Source organism: Eleutherodactylus coqui, chromosome 4 (genome assembly GCF_035609145.1).
Source record: "Eleutherodactylus coqui strain aEleCoq1 chromosome 4, aEleCoq1.hap1, whole genome shotgun sequence".
Taxonomy (NCBI): Eukaryota; Metazoa; Chordata; class Amphibia; order Anura; family Eleutherodactylidae; genus Eleutherodactylus; species Eleutherodactylus coqui.
The window spans coordinates 218,651,950-218,679,426 of NC_089840.1; the positions used below are offsets into that span (position 1 = coordinate 218,651,950).

At 44.1% G+C, this 27,477-nt stretch overlaps 1 protein-coding gene across 1 annotated transcript; it reads left to right on the plus strand.

Annotated features, from left to right (window-relative positions):
* The first annotated feature begins 219 nt into the window (after positions 1-219).
* Positions 220-27,065, plus strand: ATAD1 (ATPase family AAA domain containing 1). The gene is made up of 10 exons (XM_066600766.1): positions 220-281; positions 4,585-4,749; positions 6,118-6,216; positions 7,466-7,586; positions 10,549-10,749; positions 15,746-15,852; positions 16,717-16,806; positions 17,706-17,756; positions 20,950-21,083; positions 23,535-27,065. Exons 2-10 carry the CDS (start codon positions 4,588-4,590, stop codon positions 23,650-23,652), a joined length of 1,083 nt encoding a protein of 360 aa, XP_066456863.1. The 5' UTR covers positions 220-281; positions 4,585-4,587; the 3' UTR covers positions 23,653-27,065.
* The last annotated feature ends 412 nt before the right edge of the window (positions 27,066-27,477 follow it).

Below are 27,477 nucleotides of genomic sequence, written 5' to 3' on the forward strand. Positions count from 1 at the left end.
TGATTTTCTATACTGAGAGGAAAATGAGTAAAGTCTGGCAATACTGTTGTGCACATGTAACTACCAATCAGAATACAGCTTTGATTTTCCTGTGGCAGGCTAAAAAAAGGAAGGAGCAATGTGATTGGTTCCCATCACTTATGGTCTTAGCCCGGTGGTTTGTGAGGCGGAACTGAAGTCCAGGTGCTACGTTTCCGCCGGACGCTATTCTGGGTGCAACTTTCAATGTGAAACCGCTGCATTTGGTTTTCACTTCCTGGATCGGCGGTGTCATCAAGCCGGTGAGTAGAGAGTGTCAGTAATGTGCCGCCTCAGCCGGCAGGCTTGTTCTCCGGTCATGTCTTCCGTTATTACCTGCAGGGGGAAACGTGCTGTGTGCCACCCTGAGGAGCGGGAACCCCCTGGCACAGAGGGCAATGTGCTGCAGGAAGGTCACGGTGCAACCTCACATGCCGGGCACGTTGTCCTATGCCCTCCAGCAGCTGCTGCCCTGTGGCATACAGCCATAGCATGTGTTATATGAGCAGTGGCAGCCCTCATTGGGGGAGATGATGGACGCTGCACATCTCCGTCTACTACCACTAGGACAGGCGCACACGAGCGGAATTTAATAGCGTATTACGCGCGGCGAATGGACTCAATGAAAGTACATTGGTTTTCGTGAATCCATTCACACTTGTGTATATTCATTGCGTATAATTTGTGTGTAAAAAAAAAAAAGCAGCATGCTCTATTCTACCGCGTATCATGCGCAATAGAGCGCCATTGTTCTCTATGGACACGTAATAAACACTGTATATACGCAATTGCGTTGTGTGTGTACTGCGATTATACGCAATGTCATTAAGCAACAGAGCGGTCAAGTAAAAAGAAAAGGGATCCTGCGTGGTACAGCGTGCGTCAGATGCGCTGTCAAGACTCGTTGCCGTATGTGGCGGTAAAACGCTGGCCCGTACACCGCGCTTGTGTGAGTCCGGTTTTACTTTGTTGAATAGTAGCTGCATTGCAGTCGTCAACAAAGTTGGATGGAATTGAGGTGGGTACGTCATGGGTTAAAGCCGCGGTGCACCTCAGCGCGGATCCGCTGCCTCCCATATATGCCATGGATTTGCGTTGACGACCGCCACAGATCTGAAAGTGGAATTTGCATACAGACGAGGAAGATCTCATTATTGGTTCCATCAGGGTGCGGGTTTAGGCGTTGATTAAATTGCATTCACTCACAATTCCTTTTTTTTTTTTTTTTCCTCTTTGCTGTGTCTTTGAGCGCTTTTGCGCATGAAGGCCCCCATAGACGTCTATGGGAGGGAGCAAATGCGCAATTCCATGAAAAAAAAGAACACGTCTGGACCTCATTAGGCTAAATAGCCTTTTAAATTGAGGCATGGTAGTGGCCCGTGCGCAAAAATGACCTCACAAGGCACAAGCCGTGTGCAAATCTACCTTGTTCATAGCACAAATACGTTGCGCTAAAGTGTGTGCATTTGCGCATATGCCCGTGTGATGGAGCCCTTAAAATCCTGAAAACCAATCACCTGGTCAGGATCTTGGATGTTATAGAAAACCGCTAGAACGGAGACCAGTAGGTCGGCGTTTGGGCAGGTTTCTGTTTATTTGTACCATTCTGTGCTAGAGAAAAAAAGCGCGGTCTACCTCGCTTCTCTTTCCAGCATAGCTTACGTCTGGTTTCACATGAACGGATTTGAATTGCAGAATTGGCAACCGTCACCCGCACGGACGATTCGCAGTATTCCGTACACATTTAAAAAAAAAAAATAGAACATTTGCATATGCACTCAGATGAGCAGGTAGCAATTTCCACGAGCGGAAATAAAATCGCAGCATGTTCTATTTTTGTGCGGACTCCGCACAAAAGGCTTTCATTGAAGTCAATAGAAGCCATCCGACCCGCAGCCTGTTATGGGGGGGGGGGGGGGGGGAATATATATTTTTAAAATCTTTACTGCGCATGACCGACAACAAGCGTCTGCAGTAAAGAAACAACAGATACGCGTGGTTGCTGGACACGGTCAGAGGCGGACTCCGCTGCAGCCTCCCGCATACGGATTCCGACCCGTCCATGTGAGACCGGCCTAATGGAAACTTGTTAATAAGTTCTGCCCAGGGGTTCAGCTTCCGGGATTGTAAACGCACAGCGTACGGGACCTCTGGACAGAGCAGTTATGGAATGTGCACTTGCTGGGTTCACACTGGCTTTCCGTTTGTTGTCTTGTTGCTCCGTCCTAGGAGCAGAAGAATGGGGAAGCAAACGGTTCCAGTAAAATCCCTATTGATTCCAATGGAAATGATTTAGTTACAGTTTGCTTCAATTCCGTCTGGTTTTAGTTTTTTTGACGGGGAAAAAGACTGACTTGCAGGAATTTTTCGAAATTGAACGTAACTTTTTTTTGTGTTTTTTCTTTTCTTCGAATGCTGTACTGTATGGGGAACAGACACCAAGGCCGAGTCACATCGGCGTATGCACATTTATGCATCGGGCGCTGTCGTTTTGCACATGCCTCTGTGGTTTTTACTGTACTTATTGCACACACAATTTGTGCACGTTTGCACAAGTGAGAGAAAAAACCCGCAACCACCGCCCCAGTCATTGGAATGGCCAGTTGGTGTAATTAGTTCCATATGTTGGGTTTACCTACGCAAATGCTCAAGGAAATAGAACATGCTGCACAATTTCACTGGAAAAAGAACATTTCAAGAAATGCATGTTGTTTGCCTCGCGCCAATGAAGATGCCCTGCGGGTGAAAAAGGTGCAGGAAAATATGCCAATACACACGCAAAAAAGCATACTTCGTTACGCCAAAATGCAGTACTGAGGCGTGCGTAAAGGCACATACGCTCATGTGAAAGCAGCCTTAGGGCTCCTTTACATCTGCAGGTAAGGCGAAATTCTATTATCAAATCCGCAGCGGATCACTCACACATGTGATCCGCATATAAAATTAGCCGTAGGATATCATTGACCACCTGCGGCTATACAAATAGCCGCAAATGGTATTTTAAGTGATTTGCTGATTTCACGTACGTGAAAAAAAGCGCGACATGCTCCATTTTAGTGCGGCTCACACGAGCGGGAGCGCATAGAGCTCATATCTCAATTGATCTCCCACATGAAAAAAAAAAGACAATTATGGTGCATCTGCAACAGAAATCTGCGCGGGCCTGATTTTCTCCGTGGACACGAGGCCTTAGGGTATGTGCACATGTAGCAGAAATGCTGCAGATTTTCTGCAGCATTTTTGCAAAAGAGACAAAATATTTTGACTCGAAATCAGCTGACTCCCACAGTTGATTTCAGAAGATGCCACGCTCCCTTTCACCACCAAAGTCTTGGCGCTCTCGGTGCCTCCTTCACCGGGCAGGTGCGCAGAATATTGGAGCTGAATTCATACGTCCTGATAAGCCACTCCCCCTGATCAGTCCTTCTTTCTTAGGGGTGCCCTGCAGTAAAAATGTTTACCTGGGTTAGACTAAGGGCGCCCACCCACTGGCGTTTTTTTTTCCTTTGCGTTTTGCGTTTTTTCTCAAGAGCAATTAGTTTTGAATGTGTTCCTGTCCACTGGCGGTTTTTTTTCGGTCCGTTGCGTTTTTTAACATAGGAACTGTCAGTTGCATATGTGTCCTTATTTTTCTCGTAATGCACCCATGAATGGCAATGGAAATGTCGCGAAAAAGCCGCGAAAACGCCGCAAAAACCGCCGCGGAAAACGCGCCAAAAACGCTGCGTTTTTCACGCACGGAAATCGCAAACGCCAGTGGGTGGGCGCCCTAAGGCTGAAAAGTTTGGAAAACACTGGTGCAGAATATTGGTGTCCGCCTCTCACAGTGTGCAGATTGACAGCTACATGTGTATCAGGAAAAACTGCCCATGAGGCTATGGCTTCAGTCAAGTTTACAACTAGAGATGAGCGAACGTACTCGGTAAGGGCGATTTCACAATCGAGCACCGCGATTTTCGAGTACTTCACTACTCGGGTGAAAAGTACTCGGGTGCGCCGGGGGCCGGGGAGAGGCGTGGCGGCGCGGGGGGTAGCAGCAGGGAACAGGGGGGAGCCCTCTCTCTCTCCCTCTCCCCCCCACTCCCCGCTGCAACCCCCCGCGCCGCCACAGCGACCCCCGAATTTTTTCGCCCGAGTACGGAAGTACTCGAAAATCGCGGTATTCGGGCGAAAAAGGGGCGTGGCCGAGCACGTTCGCTCATCTCTATTTACAACCAAAAATGTGTACGACATGCGGTTGCTTGCTGGCTATTTTAGATTTACCAAAACAAATTACAAACAGTTCGCAAGCATGTCGTAGTTTTGCGCGACTTACATTGTGGTCAATGCTGGCGAAGTCCCGTGAGACCAAAAATCCAACAATCCTGGGATATTTTTCAACATTTTCACTTATTAAATGCATTGCTGCAATGTGATCGCCATGTTGGACGGCCTGAGTCGCCCTGTACACCTAGCTTTAATCAATGCAATCCTCCATGACATGGCATCTTTTAAGGTTTTTCTAGTCCATTCACCGCTTATTGTTACCTTATCAATATTTAATTTTCTTTTTTTCTTCCGTTTCAGAAAATGGTCCACGCAGAAGCCTTTTCTCGCCCTCTGAGCAGAAATGAAGTGGTGGGTCTTATATTCAGGTTGACAATATTTGGTGCTGTCACCTATTTTACCATTAAATGGATGGTAGATGCAATCGATCCAACCAGGAAGCAGAAAATAGAAGCTCAGAAGCAGGTAAGGAGTCAGACAGTGGTCGGTCTTTCTAAACAAGACTATTAACCCCTTAGTGACGCCGCCTATTTTGGCCCAAAGGACGCAACGATTTCTTGGGAAAGCTATAACTTTTTTTATTTTTTCCATTATTGTGGACTCATAAGGGCTTGTTTTTTACCTGGCAAACTAGTTTTTATTGGTACCATTTTTTTGGGTACATATTATATATTGTAAAAATGTTATTATTATTTTTTTTAGAGCAGGGAGAGAGAACACCAATCCTCCAGTTGTTTTCATTTTTTAAGCATTAATCATGAAGCATAAATGAAATGGTACATTTTTTTCTGCTGGTCGGTATGATTACGATAATATCAAAATTATAATTTTTTAAGAAATTAATGGAGTTCTGAGGGGGCTTGTTTTTGCGTGACGAGCTGTAATTGCTATTGGTACATTAGGCTTTTTTGATCACTTTTTTTATTGTGTTTTTTGCAGGCAAAACGAACAAAATAAGCATTTTGTCTCCATTTTTTTAGGATATAGTTTTAGCCGTGCAGAATTAATAAGGTGTTCAATTTATTGTACAGGTTGCTACGGATACAATGATATCGAATATGTTAGGGGTTTTTTGGGGGGGGGAGGGGGATTTCATTTTTCTCATCCAAATAGGGGAAAGTGCACAAAAGTTGTTTGTTTTTTTTTGGTGTTTTTTATTATTACACTGTCTTTTATTTTTTATATCCCTGTAGGGTACTTGAACCATAACAGCTACGATTGCTATGATAATGCATTGCAGGACTTCTGTACTGCAATGCCTTATCGCTTACAAGAGCGATCACAGGCAATGGTAAGCCACTAGCCTTTCCCTGGACTACTGTTGCAACCAAATAGCACCTCATGATGTCACCGCCTGTACAATCATTCATAAGGCCCAAACACCGATTTGGGGCTTTTAAATGCCACTGTCAGAATTTACAGCGGCATTTAGAGGGTTAACAGCCCAAATCAGCGCAAGCGCTGATTGCTTCTGTTGTGGGTGCCAGCTGTCTTTGAGAGCTGACACCCACCCGTCATATAATGGAGCAAGAATGGCTGCTAATCCCCCTCCATGCAAACTCCTCACACCCAGGATATAACTATACACCCTGGAGCTCAAAGGGGTTTAATATTTAAGATGTAGAAATTACTCAAAGGAAGAAAGCAATCAGCAGCATGGCAATTTTGGTAATCCAAAAAGTGTATTTCCAGTCTACTGCGTAATAATAATAATAATCTTTATTTGTATAGCGCCAACTTATTCCGCAGCGCTTTCAAATGAGAGGATGCATATTACTTGCTGGAAGATTTTGTTGGAATTCCTATTATTTCTTTCATTACTATTCTGTTCAGGCTGAGAAGTTGATGAGGCAGATTGGCGTTAAAAACGTAAAGCTGACAGAATATGAAATGAGCATCGCAGCCCATCTTGTCGATCCACTAAGTATGCAGGTAAGGTCTAGGCCAGTGTTCTTTTGGGTATATCTTACGCAGTTTTGTTTTAGTGTAACTCCCTTTCAGTCATTAAACATGGTAATGTAAGGGTTAATGAGCGTTGTTGGAAGTCGGTGTTTTTACTAAATTTATATAATACTTGTGCTGAATCTCGCAAGATTTTATAGAACTCTTGCAGATATTAAAACTACTTTAAAGAGGCTCTTTAGGGTTTTTTTTATTGATGGCCTGTCCTTAGGATATGTCATCAGTGTTGGTTGGCGGAGGTTCTACCCCAGGGACACCTAACAATGAGCACATTGAGAGGCAACAGCACTCACTAGAGCGCCTCACTACCTTCACATCAAGACCTGACACAGCAATGTTAACCCCTTCCAACCCACTGTCTGACATCTTCCTACATTCTGATTGAAGCTTGTACAGCTCCAGTGTCAGAAGACGTCCGACGGGGTATTCTTACCGTCTGTTGCCAGCCACTCCGCTGTCGGAGCTTCTCCGGCACACACACACAACCAGCAGATGGCACTGTTGTATAACAGCAAAAAGAGAGAGCCTTTAGGATACCCTGAATCCAAAATTGGATTGGAAAGGGTTAATACACATATGGATGTGCCTGGTTATTTAGGTGAACACAGCTAAGATGCAATACCAGATAGTGGCATGAAATTGTGTCGCTACTGTAGTGATGGGACTAATGACCCCACAAGGATGGGCCATCCGTGCAGAATCCCAGAGAGCCCTTCAGCAATGCAATTGCTCTAAACTTCATACAGTGTTTTGTGATGTTGGCTGGTTATTTATGTCCCAAATATGGTCACTAAGCTGCTGTTGGGGTAAGCTGCTGTTAGCAACTTTGTACTGCTGGAAAACGGCTCTAAGTTTTAATAGAGAAGCATTTTAAGATGTCCTGCAGTACTTTAGTCCCTAAGCACACATATTTATTTTAATCTCATATCTATGAGAAGGTCCAAGTCTTGTCCGTAGTGTAGCGGCCCGGTATGGTGCTGCACCTCTTTCCCATTTACTTTAATCAGAAAGAGGTGCAGTAACATAAAAGGCGACTACACTATGGACAGCATTTTGAGTCTTCCATTCGGCCCACATCTCTTTCACAACCAGCCTGTGGACTGTGGTGCCGGACAATGGACCTCCACTAATCTGTTATTGATGACCTATCCTCCATAGCTTTGGACTAGCAAATCACTTTAAAGCCTCCACTCGCCTATACTAAATGTGTCCCCATCAGGTGACGTGGAGTGACATCGCTGGCCTGGATGATGTGATAACAGACCTGAAAGACACTGTTATTCTCCCAATAAGGAAGAAACATCTATTTGAGAACTCCAGACTTCTCCAGCCCCCTAAAGGTATCAGTCTTGAATTGCACAATGTTGTTTTTGAACTATATGATTTTTCTTTTCTCTACGTTCAGACACTAACTACTTCCCACAAAAGAATGCAACATTATGTCTTCATTGCCGTGTTCTAGTTTTGTAGTGCACAATGTTATCAATGCCATGATACCAATTTTGAGCATTTTTTTATAAATTTAAGTTGTGTATAAATGCATTTTTTGCACGACGGGATGGGCTGACAAACTACTTAGATGGTTACTATTGACCATGGCGTTAAATTGCTGGGATCAAAGTTATCTCTGATCTTGGCTGTCGCAGTATTATATAGCTGATAACCACTGTGGATGGTGGGGGCACATCTCTTGTGCTGGCACCATTCTCGTGCTGTACGTTTAAGTCACTTGATGGGAACACCCACTTAGATCTATTCAGCCACTGACAGGGGGTAATCCTGAGTATTCTAAAGTACTATGCCAAATAAATGATTGCGACTTTAAGCCCCCCAGTGGGACTGAAAAGTAAAGGCCGCTTTTACACGCAACGATTATCGCTCAAAATTCGTGCAAACGGCCGAAAATGAGCGATAATTACTGCATGTAAACGCGGGCAGTCGTGCACTATTTGTTCAATTATCGTTAGCCAAGGTTTTTAGTGTGGCATAAAATCCATCATTTGGCCACTAGAAATTCGTTCAGTTTGAATGTAGTTTGTTCCGTCTTTCCAGTGGCTAAAGGCCCATTTTGAGCGATAAATGTTGCGTCTAAACGCGTTGTCATTGTGCACTTTTCATTCGTCGCTGATTACTCTTATCAGCGCTGAATGCTGAGTTCTCAGCAGGATACCGCTGATGACCTTCTTTCAGCTGGTATCCCGCTCAGTCTTCTCAGTAAGATACTGCTGACCGCTCCAAGAACAAAGCAGCTGTTTGCATATACAAAGCAGCTGTTGGTCCCGGAGCTGTCAGTGGTATCCCACTCCGCCTGCATTTAACTAATTAGCTACTTAAGGCCTCCTGTCCACAGATCGCCGCCGGGGAGCTGGTGAGAGCTGACAGCTCTCCGTGCTGAGCCTATCTGACAGGCTCATCATGGAGAATCACGGCTAATCGCAGCATGCTGCGATTTAAATCTCGTGAGCGAAAAATCGCTATGATTCTCCACTCGTGGACAGCGGGGCTGCGCTTTCCATAGTAGTCTAAAATGCAGTGAAAAATCGCCCATGGACAGGCAGCCTAAGAGTTTATGCAAAGAAGATTGCTCCAAATTGTCACTCACTGTCCTTTGAGTGATTTTTGAGCGATCATCTTTAAGTATAAATGGGACTTAAGCAATGGCTTGGTTTTGCTTTGCATATTCAATTAGTAGAGAGTTTACTCTGCCAGGAGGGGAGCAATGGAATGTGCCAGTCAGATGTTTGCTCAACTGGGCGAAGTGTTTATGCAATAATAATCGCCTAAATGCTTGCCCAGTCGAGCAAAAAGCTTGTGGAGGAAAATGCAGGGGATTAAAGCCATTAACTGCATCTTATTTTATGCAAAAATGTCAGCAGTTCGTTCAGTCGTTCCGATTATCTTAGTATGTAAAAGGGGCTTAAGACAAAGTTTAATCATTAAGAAAATTCTCCAACTTCACCCCAAAATTAGTGACCACCAATACACATTTTTTTATGGCAGGCGCTAACAGGATTAAGGCTAGTTTCACACAGGCGAGTGCGATATTGGGCAGGAACACTCGGCCCGATATCTTGCTCTGGGACATGTGATGTCCCAACACTTCAGGGAAGTAGCGATCCTCCGATGCGGCTTTCAGCCACTCCAGAGGATTAGCAAGTGTTTCCCATGGTTTTCAATGGGAAACTTGGCATTGCATTCGCATGCGCGGCGTGCAATTGTTTTTTCCATTGAAAGCAATAGGTGAGACGTTCCAAGGGAACGCCCAGAGATGGGACTTGCCCAAAAGAATGGGGTTCTTATTTGTGCGTCTCACAATGCACATATCTTGCACGATTTTCTCGGTGGTGTGAAAGTGGTCTAAATCTGATGCATGCAATTATTTATGAGGCTGCATCAGAAGCTTAGCTTGGTAAGGTTAGTGGGAGATTGACTGTCTAACAAGAAATGAGCTCCTGCTACAATGGCTGGGATCGGAGGCTAATTGAAACAAATTTGCAAGGAGCAATAATCCACAATACCTGCTCAACTCTTTGCAAATCTTATTTGCTGCTACAAGAAATGTTTGATGGAAGTGATTGCTGCACTTGTGGACCTTACAAAGGTGACTGTAGGTCTGATGGTTATTTTATAGCTACGCCAGTATATGCAAAAAAAGCAACTCGCCAAACACCCACTTTTTAAGCTTTAATCACTTAAAACGGTAAGTAAGACGTGCGCTTATTTAGTATGAAAAAGTCTCTTTCGTCTTTAGAAAGCTTTGTGGCGTTAGTATTACTTCAGATTGCACAAGTCCCTACTGACTGTGGATAGGGGGAGACTTTGAACAAAAATGAGCTCTTCTAGGCAAAAAATTATCTTCCATATGAAACGATTTAATTCTCTTGAATTAAAGATAAAGACTCTTCTTAAGAAGGAGCTGCTCAGTGCTCAGACGTTCGCTTCTTGGAATCCTTTATCCAGAAGTAAGGCTCAGAACAAATCCATCTCATTCTGTGCCAAAGGAAGAACAGAAGAGAGATATCCTGCGGAGCAAAACAAATGCTGGCAGGACCAGCCGCTTATTTACAACACAAGTAACCCTGGTAAATACAGTTCTGTACTTAAATACCCAGCAAAGAAACTGCTCATGTGAGGTATAGTGATCGTGGGCAATAGCCGCTTCTGCATTCCTACTTATCAGACGTATGGTTGTATGCAGAATACCTTCAGTGCGGACTGATTGTAGTAGTGCGTGTCCATACTTTTCGGCAGCATTGTATTGCACATGAGCCTTTCAAAATATTGTATTGTTCAATTCTATAGGTGTGCTGCTATACGGTCCTCCAGGATGTGGCAAGACTTTGATTGCAAAAGCGACAGCTAAAGAAGCAGGGTGCCGCTTCATCAACCTGCAGCCATCTACGCTGACGGACAAGTGGTACGGAGAGTCTCAGAAGCTCGCTGCCGCTGTGTTCTCCCTGGCTGTAAAACTACAACCGGCCATCATTTTCATTGATGAAATTGGTAAGACAAGTGCCTATAGGGAATCAAGAAGACCGTAAAGGTTGTTTACTATCCAATAGAGATTCTTATAAAAACTAGTACAAGGGAGAACTGGAGCCGTTGCCGTATTAACCAGACAGACGTCCTTTTGGAAAATCTACTTTTTGTTTGCACTAGTTTTAATAAATGTTCTCATTCTGTTAATGCAAGCATTTGTCATAACACCCTTTGTGTCAGGCACCTAAGCAGCCTTAGGCATCTCATGTCTATGGAGGATGCAGAATACTTTGTGCATATTTTCCTTTGAGAATATTGGTTCAGCCAGCTTGGGGTTTTTCGTAGCTGATTCCTGTTTTTTCGCACTGACATCACCTCAATTTGCAAGTATTTAACAGCCATTCAACCCCCTTGTCTGCATTAAACTTAAATGGTCCATGTACTTTGAGAAAACTTGGGTTAATATGATAGCCAGTGTGATAACTAGCAAAAGGACAAATATCTTTATTTGCCTAGAATAATGTTTTTGTAAAGTGCTGGCCATTAGGTTTCTTCCCTTTTAATTTTCTGTCCCTGCTTGATGTCAAGTGAAGTCTGTCTCTAGTAAGGGTGCTTTTACATGGGAAGATCTGTGGGGTGTAGGTTCCTGACAGCTCGTCCCGCCGGTCATCGTTCTTGTGCTTGTACACAGGAACGATCATTACTGGTGGCGGAGGGGGCTGAGGATCGTTCCGGTCTGCCTGTCTTCATTCACACTAAATAGTCGTTCATCAATGAATGACTTCCTGTTTGCACAGAACGATCTGTTGTTCAGTTTTTATGCATGAAGAAACTGAATGACAAATGAATTTATAACTTGTGCATGCATTCACACTGAACTGTTCACACTGAACGCTCATCGTTCAGCTCATCATCCATTCTGAACGGCCGCTATTGAGTGAATGGAGAGAGGCAGGGGAAAGTGAGGAGTGAAATCTCCTCCTGCTGCGAGCCAGTGATACTTGCTCTTGTGCAACAGCACGGGAGCGATTATGCGCAGGGACGAGTGTTGGACATCGTTTGCTCAACATTCGTCCCGGGTAAATGGGCCTTTATTCTCCTCTCCGACACTTCTCGCAATCCTGTGCATGTGCTATAAACGTCTGATAGGTGCGGGTCCGCCACCCACTATCCCACCTGGGGATGTAGACCCCTCCACCAAACAGAGAATGAATGGAGAGGTGGCTGGACAGGATGCTGGCCTGCTAGCACAACTCCCATAGAACAGAATGGGAGAAAACGCAGACATTCACTGCCGCCTCTCGATTCTTTCTCTGACTAGGAGGAATTGGGATTCCCTTCTCATCGAATAATAAACATTTATGGTGTGTCCTGTGGATATGCCATAAATGTCAGAGATCGGAATACCCTTTTGTTTACATAAAAGCTAAAGATGGACTTGGAGGAGTTGATGACCGCCTGTGTGATGCGTGGTCTGGGTCCATAAGTCCTAGTAAAGCAACAGGCATTGTCCTTTGCCATAAATCTATTTAATGAGAGTGTTAGGGGCAAACATCACTGCAAAGGGTAAAATCAACCCAAATATCACTGCCAGAGGCCGGGTTTACCTTTCTGCTGGGAAGCGGTATCTTTGTATTGGAATATAGGTAAATATTGTGAGCTAACATCTCAGTTGTCTGGTGATCACATATCTTTGAGCTAATATATCTATGACCAGATTTATTTCCTTTTAACCTATTTTTGGAGAGTTCTCCTGTATGCGGAAGCTTCTGTTCTTCAGGTGCGTTCACACATCACAGATTTTGGTGTGGATCTGCTGCTGATTTCACCTTTTCAATTTATAAGCCTGAAAACTGCTGCAGATCTGCACTCAATTCCGTAAGAAACTCTGCAGCAAATCAGCAATGTGTGAACGGATCCTTAACCCCTTAAGGACAGGGCCTATTTTGGGCTTAAAGGGGTTGTCCCGCGCCTAAACAGCAAAAAAAATTTTTTGCCCAGTCCCCCAGGTACTCCAAAGGAATACCGCTGCCATGTGTTAGATCAAAAAAAAAATTCTCTTACCTGAATCCCCGTTCAGCATCTTTAAAAAGTCTTCTGTCCAAGATGGCGCCGCTGGTCTTCTCCCACGGTGCACCGCGTGTCTTCTCCCACGGTGCACCGTGGATGTTCTTCTGCAGTCTGCGTTCCACTGCCGATTACAGCCACCCCATTGGCTGATCGGCACCACGTGACGGAGGCAGAGCTACCCGATGACGCGGAGAAGAGGGAGGAGCCAGGACGCAGCTCGTGAGCCCGGACCATCCAGAAGAGGAATCGTCTGTGCGCAAGCGCGACTGTTCCTGCGACCAGAGGAGACGTTTGGTCAGCGCCATGGAAACGGGGACGCCAGCACCGGAGGGGGTAAGTATATAACTTCTGTATGGCCAATATTTAATGAACGATGTACATTACAAAGTGCATTAATATGGCCATACAGAAGTGCTGAACCCCACTTGCTTTCGCAGGACAACCCCTTTAAGGACGCAACGATTTTTGGCTGATTTTCTTTTCCATTTTTCAAAAGCCATAACTTTTTTACTTTTCCGTCGACGCAGCCGTATAAGGGCTTGTTTTTTAGGTGGCGAACTGTAGTTTTTATTGGTCTCATTTTTGGGTACATTGGCTGTACTGTAAACCTTTTTTTTTTATAACAGGGAGAGAAAACGCATCAATTCTGCCATAGATTTTTTTTTTTTTTTTTTTACAGCGTCAATCATGCAGCATAAATGACACAATCCATTTTTTCTGTGGGTCGGTACGGTTACAACAATACCAAAATTCTTACTTTTTTTCCCCACTTTTCTGCAATAAAAATCCTTTTTTTGGAAATCTTTCTTTTCTAAATTGCTGCATTCAAAGTCCTGTAACTTTTTAAATTTTTTATGCACGGAGCTCTGTGAGGGCTTATTTTTTGCGAGACGAGCTGTAGTTTTTATTGGTACCATTTTGGGGTACATAAGGCTTTTTTGATCATTTTTATTGCGTTTTTAGGAAGGCAAAATGCTAAAAATTACTTTTTTACCTTTTTTCTTTTTTCTTCATTTTTATTATCTTTTTTTACACTATTTGTGTCCCTCTGGGGCACTTACAGCACTGATGATCGCTGTGATAAGGCATGGCAGGGCGCTGCCATGCCAACTCGCTTATACAGCAATCACAGGCTATTGCAATACAGGACGTATCAACAGGCCGGGCTCTCTGCAAATATATCATGAGAGCCTGGCAACTTCACAGAGGGAGCTCCCTCTGTGAACCCCTTCCCTGCCACGATCTACATAGATCGCAGCAGGGAAGAGGTTAAAGGGGTGGTCTCGCGAAACCAAGTGGGGTTATACACTTCCGTATGGCCATATTAATGCACTTTGTAATGTACATTGTGCATTAAATATGAGCCATACAGAAGTTATTCCACTTACCTGCTCCGTTGCTAGCGTCCTCGTCTCCATGGTTCCGTCTAAATTCGCCGGCAGCTTGCTTTTTTAGACGCGCTTGCGCAGTCCGGTCTTCTCCATTCAGCACGAGCCGCTTCAGTGTGCTCCCCGCTACAGCTCTTCTGCGCATGCGCAGACGAGCTGTCACTGCTCGGGAGCGCGCTGGAGCGGCCATTCTGCACCATCCTCTGTTAGAGGAAGGTGCAGAAACTGGAGCTGCCCAGCGGAGAAGCCCAGCCCAGCCCAGCAGCCCCGAGAAGCCTCCCAGGTAAGTTATGGGTCGGGGGGGGCTGCCGCTGCGCCGGGCTGCGCCGGGGGGGCTGTCGCTGCGCCGGGGGGGGCTGCCCAGCGCCGGGGGGGGCTGTCGCTGCGCCGGGGGGGGCTGTCGCTGCGCCGGGGGGGGGCTGTCGCTGCGCCGGGGGGGCTGTCGCTGCGCCGGGGGGGGGGGCTGCCGCTGTGATGGGGGAACTAGCGCTAGGCCGGGGGGGCTGTCGCTGCCATGGGGGGGCTGTCGCTAGGCCGGGGGGGGGCTGCCGCTGCGATGGGGGGGCTGTCGCTAGGCCAGGGGGGCTGTCGCTGCAATGGGGGGGCTGTCGCTAGGCCGGGGGGGGCTGCCGCTAGGCCGGGGGAACTAGCGCTGGGCTCCGGAACCTAGCGCTGGGCTCCGGGGCCTTCACCTGGGCTGAGGGTCTAGCGCTGGGGAGCCGGGGGCTAGCGCCGGTTACCTGCTGCCTGGCGGTGGGCGTCTGGTCGGCGGCTGCGGGGCGTCTGGTCGGCGGCTGCGGGGCGTCTGGTCGGCGGCTGCGGGGCGTCTGGTCGGCGGCTGCGGGGCGTCCGGTTGCCATGGAGACACAGCTGGCGGCGTCTCGGGAGCGCGCACGTCGGGCTGCAGCGAGCGACGGGGAAAGAGCCGGCGGCCATCTTGAGGAAACTTTTATAAGTTGCTGGAACGGTAAGTACGAACCAGCTAGAAATGTCATTTACAGGGGGGCTTAGTAATGTATGTTTAATGGGGGGGACTGGGCAAAAAAAAAAATTAACTGCTTCCTCGAGACATCTCCTTTAATAGCGGGGGGGCGCATCTCCGATGCACCCCTGCTGTTGCAGTGGAAGGCCGGCTCCCGCTGCAGGATAGCGCGAGATCATAAGTGATCTTGCGCTATCCCCAGGACGTACGTTTACGCCATGTTGCGAGAAGCACCTCGCTGCCAGGACGTAAACTTACGCCCTGGAGCGGGAAGGGGTTAAAGTGAATCTCTAGGGGATGTTGAGACTGAGAACTCAACATGATTATGTCCAAATGGGTAACGAGCCGCATCAGTTTGATCTTGTCAGGTTGATTAGATGTCTATGGTTGATTAGATTCCAGCCTCTAAATCACACCAGAGATCTTGAAACACAAAGTATATTATAAAGTGTCATAACTTTTCTTTTATGATAACTTGGCTTAATTTACAGAAAACCACAAAACCTCTTTTAATGTTTACTACTGTAAATAGTGAATTTCGATATCAATCTGATCTGTTTACTTCTCTTTTGGGATAAAGATTCTTTCCTCCGGAGCCGTTCAAGTACTGATCATGAGGCAACTGCAATGATGAAGGCTCAATTCATGAGTCTCTGGGACGGACTTGATACTGACTATAGCTGCCAGGTATTTAATTCCTCTGTAATTAACCCCAAGACACAATTAGAATACATGCTCACATTCATTGTTAGTTTTTCCTTTTTTAAAGGTTTTTTTTTTTTTTTTTAAGAATATTTATTTTTTTAATCCAAAAAATGTAATGGAGAATGAAACCAGCACTGAATTTAAAATACTATGTGAATATAGGCTAGTTAGTATTAATCAGATCAACAAGACTAGTTGTTCTAGGATTGTAAACTTAGTACTGACCAGCTAGTAGACGTCCATGCTGCTCATCTCTATTCCTGTAAACGCAAATGAAATGGAGCGTGAATAAGATTTCTTTACTTCTCCTGTGCAGTCCGATATATGAAGCATACAAGGCTCTTATTGTTCCTACCTCCTCTTCTTGAACAGAACATATATATACAGCACATAAAAGCCCAATGTCCATGGGCGGATTTGATTTGCACGGAAGATCCTCAAATCAAGCCGCCCATGGGCCGTATGCATGCGGGATGGGGGTAATGAAGAAAACGTTACCATTTTTTGGGTGGGTGTGGTTTACATTGACCCATAACTTTATTTTTCCATCAATTGGGCTGCATAGACACTTGTTTTCTGTGGGGGCGAGCTGTACTTTTTATTGATGCCAGTTTTAGGTACATAAGACTTTTTTCATGACTTTCTATTCATTTTTTAAAGGAGATGAGGCTCCCCCAAGAAATACAATTCTGGCATTGCGCTTATTTTCTTCTTACAGTGTTTACTTTGTTGGACGAATAACGCGACTTGTGATCACACCAATTATTCTGGAATCCGTAAAGTTACAGCAAAGACATATAGCATGTTCCTGGTAACTGAAATAGTTTTTCCTCTGTTCTGTCATAGGTGATTGTAATGGGAGCCACAAACCGTCCTCAGGACCTGGATACTGCCATTATGAGGAGAATGCCGACAAGGTTTCACATCAATCAGCCGGTACATTAATACATACCTTACAATTAATTAGACCAAGCAATAAATCAGTTAGAAAGCAGATGTTCACCTCATGAAGGTAAACTCCTAAATCAGCAGGGTAGATGAATGTCATTAGGAATGTGCTGAGAGCCGCCTCCGGCGTTCACCTTTGCTGATGCTGTGTGCTTACTGCATATAGGAATGTGACTGGGTCGCATATTGATTTGATTGGTTAACTGGACCTCAACTACATATAGTGTTGTAAATAAGTGAGCATCTGTTCATTCACACCTTCACTAGGTTTTCCATTGTTCGGCTCCATCATGCAAGCCAAAGTACGAAATAAATAGAAATGCTAGATCCTGCACATGCTGAACACGAACGGCACCCGACAGACCCCATTCACTATAGTGCCAGATCTGCTCGGATGCCTGCAATGCTGATCTGAACATATCCTAATAAAAAATACCTTTAGAACTATATTGATGTTTTTATAGTTAAATGGGTTGTACTAAAATATAAAGTTATCCCCTATCCACAGGATAATGGCTAACTTTATGCTCAACAGGGGTCTGACTACTGGGACATCCACCGCTCCCGAGAATGGGGTTCCCAGTGGTCACTGCATGAGTTAAGCAGTGTTTGTACATGTGTGATGCCGCTCCATTAATTTCACTGACAGCGCCGGAAGTTGCCAAGCACACGCGCTTCCCAATATTCGTCACTGTCGTAGTGAATGGATCAGTGGGGGTCACAGCAGTTAAACTCCTACCAATCATAAAGTTGTCCCTTGTCCCATGGATAGGGAATAACTTAAATTTTTTTGTACAACTCCTTTAAGTAAATTTTCAGATTTCTGTATGATTCCATGTTCATGTAGGATAATATATATTTATCATGTGATCATTCTTTCTTTCCAGTCTATGAGACAGCGAGAGGCAATCCTGAACCTTATATTAAGGAATGAAAATGTAAGTAACATTAAAGGGGTTGACTAACCAACGCCAATAGCAAGAATGCACTCCGGCACCTTCTAAAACGTAGGCAGTGGAGGACACACACCTCTGCTCCATGCACTTCATTAGGACTACCGGAGATGGCGGAGTGCTTTAGCTGAAGTGAATGGAGATGAGCGCATGCACATTCTCTGATGCCCAGGCTGCATTCTCAATATCTGCATTGGTGAAACGACCCTTATAAATGAAGTCCCCTATCGCATTCATTCTTCTGCCGCAGATGGTAACTCTTTCAAGAGTTGATTAATACTGATATTTGTGGTGGTAATATTGTTATTCCATATTGATATTTATGGTGTAGGGAAAATCTGTAATGTTTTATATCCCAGCAGTGATTCTCCTACCAGATGATCAGCCAGTCAACAGAGGGCAGGAAGGACTGTCCTAAGTTGACACTCCTTACATTAAAGAGCCTTTCCCCTTTTATATTTTTTTTAATAAATTTGAGTAATTCTACTTTACTTTTCCTCACTGCCAAGTTTACTAGCTGTTTCTGAGAAAGATGTAAATCAATACATATGAGCCACATAGATCATGTTGTGCTATGATACACAATACTCCATGCAATTCTTGGTAGTAAGGGAGTTGTACTCTGTGAGCAATATATGTGACTCAGCCGAAGTGTGAGAATCTGTATTTAATAATGTCATTCCTATAAAGACATCATGTGAAAATACAGGAGCATTCCTTCAGTGACCTATTCAGCTTGTCATCCCTGTTTCAGTATAACTCGGATACAATAACAATTTTTAGCTCCAACCTAATCTACCAATCAGATAGTCTCCTTTAAATAATAAACAATTGAAGTAAAATTAGAAAATCACGACATCGGACTACCGTGTATATTCTTGGATGTATATAGTTGCAAAAATAGTAAGCGAACCCTTCGAAATTTCCTGGATTTTTACATTGATCAATAATAAAAAGGGGCCTGCTTGTGATCTAAGTAAACTAAAAACACACACAGTTGTACCATTCAGGTCTTTAATTGAGAACATTGAGGAAATATCCTCAGTGCAGAGAGAAAAAGTAAGTGAATCACTGTGTGAATAACTTCTTCAAGAGCTGATTGGCAAAATGTGTTTCAATTGCAAAGATGAGAATGGAAATGTGGGTTTTACGGGTGCTTTTCCCATTAAGTAAAATCTCACAAAGCCTGGTTACTGGTAAATTTGTATTTCCCAAGGAAGATTTATTACTTTCTGATTGCCAGATTGGAGTTAGGAAAGTGATTTTTTTTTTCCGCTTAAGTGGGGAAAATTGGCTTCTGCCTCCATTTTTTTTGCCTTCCTCTGGATAAAATTTGAGGGGTAATAGGCTGAACTAGATGGACATATGTCTTTTTTCAGCCTTACTTACTGTTACTGTGAGCCATGTCTTTATTCAAACAACGTTCAGAAGACGTGTTAGAAATGCATGAAGCTGGAAAAGGCTGCAAAAGCATTGCTAAACAGGACCAGGATTTGCCCTTACTTCTCTGAGTACTCCCGACTCTGAGTACTCCCTGCTTTGTCCCCTTTTTGGCACCATTTATTGAAAATATGGGGCAGATTTGCAATTAGATGACTGCAATTCCAGGCCCACTTACCCCGTTAGTGGGCAGTCCTCATCTACCAGCCACAATAGATGGCACACCCCTCTTCTCACTAGGTTGGGTTCTTCGGTCCCAATGGTTAGAGACTTAGTGAAAACTGGTGGGATAAGGCGCCTAGGGAGTGGTTCTGGGTGACTCTGGTCTGATGACTGGGGCATAGTTCCAATATCTTCAAATTGCTAGTTAAATCCATTCTCTGGGGCCTCTTTCCAGAGCTGTGGCCCAGTGTAATTCCTTTAAAAAACTTTGTCTTTCAACTGAGACACCAGCAGATCTCTCTGGTTGACAGTCTGTTTCTTACAAAGTTGGTGATAGCAGGGTTAGTGGTGCGTTGGAATCGGAGCTCGGGTACACTTTTCTAGAAATGCGAAAGAAATTGTTCGTCCTGATTTCTAAGCTTTCTATTTCCTGTAAACTTAAAGAACTTAACGCCAATCTGTTATTACGCTGGTATAGGACACCTGCAAAATGATCACAAATGTACCGTATTTCCAGGCTATATGCTGGAGATGTGGGACGGCCCTGGGAACAATGCTTCACATTTGGTGGTTCTGAAGCCTTATTGCTCTCCTTTGACAAGATGTTCTGCTCCTATATGAATCTTTGTGTGGGTTTCCTGTTCCTATCTTCCTTGAGGTGGCTTTGTTATCCATCTTTCCTAGCTCAGTTTCCAAAATGATAAAAGTTTTACTCTGGCATTTGATTTTAGCAGTGTGCCAGGTCATACCTAGATTGTGGAAGTCATCCTCTCCTCCCTCTCGACTCATTTATTAATGACACGGGCTCTGTTGCGTTGGGCTCTGTTGAGTTTTGTCTTGTAAATTGTGTTATACCAGCCTACAATATAAATAAATTGAATCACAAAAGCGTTGCTAAGGATCTGAGTGTACATCAATCCACAGTTACACAAATCTGCACATGGAAAAATGTCAGGACTGTTGCTGCTATCCCTAGGATAAATTCTTTGTCATAGGTCTAGACAAACACAATTAGACAACATGTAATTAGTAACGATTGTGTAAATCCAATTAATTCAAAAGGGTCCGCTTACTTTTTCTTGCAACTCAAGAATTGCAGTCCTGTTATGTATAATAGGGCAACAAAGCCAGTTCAGTAAAATTACTGGAATGTATATCTAGATAATAGGTGGTATTCTTTGTCTTTGCTACTTATGTTCCTTTTACACTAAATGAGAATAATTTACACAATTGTACAAGCTGGTGACGTCATCAGCAGCTCATTTGCGCTCGTGCAGCCTGTTTAGACAGGCAGATTCGTCGTTGTCTTGTTCAGTGTTCACATTCGCTTTGTGAAACCCTGAAAGAGAAGTGTTTAAACTGAAGAGCCAATGATAATTTTTAGTCCCGCAGAAACTAAACGACGAGCGAGAAGTGAACAATTCTTGTTCGTCATTGGCTTGCATTTAGATTGAACTTCTATCATTTACTTTTGTTCGTTTGAACAATAATCATTCCCACCTAAATGCATCTTTAGATTATAAGGGTATTACCGTAATAACACTTTTATGTTTTTTCTGTCTCTCTCCTGCTATAGGTGGACATACATGTGGACTTGGTGCAGGTTGCTAGCTGTACTGATGGATTCTCTGGAAGTGATCTGAAGGAAATGTGCAGAGATGCAGCTTTGCTGTGCGTCAGGGAAAGTGTGCTCAATAACACTGAAGAAAGGTTAGGATTTGTTACTTATAGACGCTTGAACCTGCTTTCCTCCTTGTGTAATGTATGTGTCCCAGGCATATAAGGGAGATGAACACATACATCTGCAGCGCCACCTATTGGAAGGCAGCTTCCTGCAAGTCAATATTAGACTCTTTATACAAACTTTGTAACAATGACTGGGAATTGAAAGCCAAGCCAGAATCCATACACAGACAGTTGTTTCAGGGTTTTTGCCCCTCATCGATGTGTAGTAGGGTTCTAGCTTGGCTAGCGAGAGGCCTGTGGCGTGGGTCAGGAACGCTATCTTTTCTCCTTAGGGAAAGCACCAAAAGGTGAGTGAGGAGACTTACAAGGCCATTCATGCTCCACTGGATAATATGCAAAGAAGCCAGAAACCTACTGCACACTGATGAGGGGCAAACACCCCAAAACAGCTGTCTGTGTATGGATTCCAGCTTGGATGGCTTTACATTCCCAGTCATTGTTACAAGGCTTTTATAAAGAGTCTAACATTGACTTGCAGGAAGCTGCCTTTCAATAGGTGGCACTGCAGAAATGCTGTTCCAGGCATTGAACATTGAGCCTATATTCAAACACACCTACACCATGAACTTTGTTGTTGCTGACTTTATATAAACTTCATCATATGGCAGGCATATAATCAGCATATTCACGCAAGTGGTCAAAAGTCCAAATGCTTGCAGGCCAGGGATGTCAATCAGAGGCTGTAGAGCAAGCGTGGAGACACGCCAGCTGCAGCAGTAGCAATGTTTCGGGGGCTGCTGCGCTTGATGTGTCTCCACTTGTTGTCTACAGCAGGCATGTACAACTTGCAAGTTGCATGCAGCCCGGCAAAGGATTCCTTGTGGCCCGCAGACTGACATGACTATAGTCATGTCACAGTCAGCAGCACAGTGGTGTCATGCTAGCGGAACAGCTACCCTATACTTCACTAGCTGATCGAGTGTAGGGCAGTAGTAGCGGCCCTGCTAACTTGAAATGACTGTGCAGACAGTCCTTTTACTAAAAGATCTTCAGTGAATGACAGTCATGGGACCTGCAGCCGGTCGCGTGACTGTTATTAAGTTCAGAGAAGGCCCCGGGAGTGGCTGTGCAGGGAATCTTATAGTAAGTTTATCTTTATAGTATAAATACTAACTATACTATACTATAAAGGTACTTATATATAGATAGTATAACAAAGATACTATAATATTTATAGTGTCTGTATAAGAAGTATATTGTAGTAGTGTCTGCATTTCAAGGAAAGAGAATGTAGTGAACAGTATAAGTGAATTGTAGAAGGCCTCGCATGGTGTGGGACCTGTCGGGTAATAGGACTCCACACCTATGGTCCAGGTTAGCTTCTAATAAATACCACAAGCACGTAATCCCGTCAGGTGTTGATAGCTAGGAGAGTGTCAATGGAAGTACCCAGGGCTAGACAACCACTGTCATAAACGATATAGTGGTCACAAAGTGAAAAAATGGGTCATCAGAGTGAAGAAAAAGATCCAGCGCTGCTATGTGCTAAATAGTGTGGTATGAAATAAGACTTAACAGGGGAACTTGGATGCCATGAAGTCACCCCAATCCCGGTATGTGGGTAGGAGATTGCTTCAGACGATATGGGCATTTTCCAGTTGTTTATTTCATATAGACCTGTGTAAAGAATATAGACATACAAGTAACACAACAAAATATACATATATATTATAAAAATAACCTGTTAATGCGTTTCAGAGTCTTAATAACCCATTTTTCAACCCCGATTCAGTGCAGAGGGAAGCTTCCTTTTTTTATAGAGATATTACAGCAATTTAGCATGGAGGCGGGTCAAGTTTCTTTGATGGAGCCGGACACTTTGTGGTGACGTCACCTGGCATGTTTGAGCGGCTTCGCTCTCCATGTGATTAACATGTGAACGTTGTCTGTATAGGTACACCCCTCAATAGCTGGGCAGTTATGTGGAACGCAGAGACAACGCTGTATTCCACACGTAATACAAGTGGTGTTACTAGCGCGTCTTGGGTATTCTCAGTAGGAGCTGTCCCTAAGTCTTGGGGGGCTTTCAGAAGGAAAAGTCCTTATTTGTCATACCGACCAAACGCTAAACCGCAAACTCATCACAGGGAGGAGGGAGGTGTGTTCAGGACCCCGGAACTCCGATCGGGGCATTTAAATGCTGCTGTCGGAACTCATGGCGGCTCTTAAAGGGCTAACGATTGTGATCAGCGTGATTGCTGATCGTGACCGTTGCCGGCGGGAGTCGGCTTTGAGAAACAGCTGGCACCCGCATTGTACGGAGCAGGATCAGTTCCCAAACCTCCTCCATTGCAACCCCACATGCCCAGGGTGTAACTGTACATCCTTGAGCGTTAAGGGCGGGCACATCTGAAATGATTACATATGGTATCATTTTCACTAAGCCTGGACATAATTTCCTCTTTTTCCTTTCAGCCCCTGTGAGGAGATCCGACCAATTCGTCAGCAAGATTTAATGAAGGCTATTGACAAGATGAAGAAATCGAAAAGTGCAACAAACCAGGGGGTTTTAATGCACGTTAGTTTGGACTGAGCCTGTGTCACCTCATATTATCCTAGCTGATATAGCTAGAAAGGGACATCCGGTGGACGGCAGGGGTACAGCATGGACCTTATTGGTAACCAAATTTGGTGATCTTCAGCCTCCACTCTTGGACCTTAGTAATCTTACTATTCTCTATTAAGTAAGCCTTGTAGAGAGAGGTGGTATCTCTCTCTCGCGTCACGTCAGCTGCTGATTATAGATTGTAATGTTTTAAAGGGTGTGTGTCCTTATGTTTACTTTGTAACATTGTCCGTGTGAATGATTTGTAGGACTCCTGAAAAGGGACTGCCGAATACAGCGGAGTGCTCCGTAGATAATATGCAGGTTATTACATACTTGGTGCCGTTCACATACAGGCCACATGGTGGTCTTTTTAAAAGGCATAAGCCTACCAGCAAATCTTTCCATCTTTGCAAGGTGTATCCAGCTGTTTTATAGAAGCCTTCTGTAACTCAGTCCAAGCAATACTCAGCGTATCCAGCCATTTAATGGTTATTTCCACGTTTGTTCACTTGTTCGGGTCCAAGTTCTAGACACTTTCCAGATTGAACTTAATGCATTATAATAAATTGTCTTCAAATGAACAGTAAAGTTAATAAAACAACAAATTAGCAAAACCATTATATCATTTTACTATACTCCCTACCCTATTCTGTCCTATTTTGAAATCTGAAGGGTAAAAAAAGCCTTCTACATGTGTTCCAGGAGTTTTCCACTTTGTCCCTCCCCTTCCCCCTTAGAGGAGGGCACAGAAACTCCTGTCATGTTTGCTGATGATGATTAGAGACTCCTGTCACCAGTTATAATGGAGATGATACCGTGTTTCCTCAAAAATAAGAACATGTCTTATATAAAATTTTGCCCCCAAAGAGGTGCTAGGGTTTATTCTCAGGCAATGTCTTATTTTACTTACCCAGCCATCTCGGTCCAGGCCCTGCAGTCCTCGGCCGCCCACACAGGATCACTTCCTGGTTATATGATTCATAAATCCCGCCTCCACAAAACGATGGCTATGATTTGGTTCTTCAAGCGCTGCATTGATTGACTGAGCAGCCCTCGAAGAACCGCCGGGTCTCTGCAGAGCAGTGGGAAGGACTTTCACCGAGCCTGCTGGGCAATGTATTCCTATTTTTTAATGTAATGTAAATAGGGCTTATTTTCAAGGTATGACTTATGTTTCAAGCCTCCCTGAAAATCCTGAAAAATCAGTCTAGGGCTTATTTCCGGGGAAACACTAATTAAGCCTTCTATATTTATGGTCTGTAGTTTTATATTGGATGGATATAGAATACGGAAGGGGATGGCAGTGTCCGCCCTGCAGACAGAGATGGCACAGGTTCTGGCTGCTCATGTGATATATCGTGGAATCGATGGCACTGAATGGTTAAAGAGAAAGCAGGACAAAAATCTCAGCATCAAGATGGTCTTTGATAAGTATTGGACAGGATGCTGCACTGTATAGAAGTGAGTGCAGTATACATTGGAAACATCCATAGTGTGTCAGGCAATCGGGTGACGGGAGCAGGAATGAAAATGTGTTATTGCCAGAGTGGCCCTTGAACAAAAGCCCTTAATTTTTAGTTAATTTACTCACCTTGAAATGAAATGTCTTTGCTTTGATGGAACAATCATTGGTACCTAATGTAAGAAAGCCTGTTGATGTACAAGTGCAATAATCAATGGAAAGTTCCTTCTATGTATTCAGGAGAGAGGATATACATTTTGTTGACCGCTAATCTACACCAGAACTATATACATATTGTAGAAATTAGACTATGCAGCAAATATATTGTATGTCCTGTTTATGGTGTTCATATCCACTGACCTGGATGCCGATTCACAAGTATTTCTTTAGTAATATTATGGCCAGGTCAAACTTCAGAATCCAAAAGCAATTTTTGTCTCTAGTTGTGTTGTGCGTGCGAACAGCATCCGCAAAGGTGACCGTAATCACTACACATCCGACATTTGTGGATCTGATTAGTACATCTATGACAGACCCAATAAGATTTTTGGCAAGCAACCAATGGAATTATGAGCATGTACGGATGAGACCCCATGATTGCCATGTGTGCTGGTTCCTAAAGGGGTATTCCCAAGATCACATTAGTGGCTCAGTCTATTCTGTTGAGAAAATCATCAAACAGCGTGCCGCTCCACATGAAAGGCAGGATTGAAGTGCTCACCCCTAGGTCTCCAGGCACAAACGTGGCCATCGTCAATGCCCAAACTAAATCTAGATTCCTTGTTGAAAAAAACCTGGTTCCACTGAATAGCAGTCCAGTTTTGTTGTTCACGACACCACTGTCAATGGTCGGTGGTCGGCAAAGGTAGTACATGTAATGGGCTCCGTGAGACCAAATGTCCTTCAGCCCACTGCCTGGGAATGGTTTCAAGATACACAGGGGGCTGTAATGATGGCACCACCTGCCCCTGCTTGTACGATGACCAGACAATCCACTACTAGTGCTCTGTTGAGGCCGTCCTGAGCCTGGTCGCCCTGTGTGTGTGTCCTCCCGCATCTATTGATCCCAACACCTCCTAACAGTCTGGTCACAATGGCCCAGGTGGGGGGCAATTCATCAATACAACCATCTAGCTTCTCAGACTCTGGTAACAGGGTGAAATCTCTTCTCTGCGCCGTAGAGGCGTCTAATGGTCAACAAGCTCTACACAAGCCGAAGAAGAGGTCACTACACACAAGGAACCTCCAAGAGCCTTTTATAAGCCAAGGGTGGAGCCAGTATTGGGGCCTCCGGTGACAAGACCCTTCATCTGATCACACCACAACTCTCTTCATATCTGCCTGAGATGTAACTGCATGCCGGGTTTACAGCAAAATGATAACTTCCTCCATGGGCTGGATTTGATTTTTTTTTTTTTTTTAACCAAGAATGTATATACAAACTGAGGACATAGGGCAGTGTGTATATACATTTTTATGAAAATACTGCGCTTTGTGCAAAAATGACTGATTGTGGGAATACCCTTATAAAAGGCCTAGACTGGACATCTTTAGAGGGGTTTACAGGATTAGAGAAACATGGCTGCTTTCTTAAAATCCCACCACCACACCTGTCCATGGCTTGTGATCTGCTATTGCAGCACAGCTACGTTGACGTTTATGGGGCTGAGCTGTAACACCCAACAAAACCCATGGGAAATTGTAGTGGTGTTGTTTTTGAAGAAAGCAGGCATGAGTTTTTTTTTTTTTTTTTTAACAACCCCTTTAAATGGAATCCGAAGTATATGTTTACATGAAATGCATGAGTTATTTGTATGACGAGTTTATTGTGGGATTATGATCCATCATAGCTAGAATTAAGAATCTTACTTTTTCTCTAAATTTTCACCCTGAATGTATTTCTGAGGCTTGTACATTAAAACATATGTTAAGTGAATTGTGACTGCTGTTTTTTTTGTTAATGCAGAAGTTTTCCTAATTAAAAATATCTTTTCCATAACAAGTTATTCAATGAACGTGAAGATCTACTGCCTGTCAGCCGGCTGTAGCCTCTACCGCATGATTAAACTGAAGACCACTTCTAGTTTGCACGGCCAACCACCTAGATTGGTATTTATTGTAGCTCTAGTTTTTGATCGTTCTTGCCACATGAATGATTTTGCCATAAAAGACTCTTTTTATGGAAATGCAGACAATGAAATACATATCGTAAATGTCTATCGTTGGAGGAACTAGAGATGAGTGAGCACCCAAATGCTCGGGTCCGCGTTATTAAGTCGAGCTTTTCGTAAAATTTGAAAGCTCTACTCAAGTAACGAACCCCATTGACTACAATGGGAGACTCGACC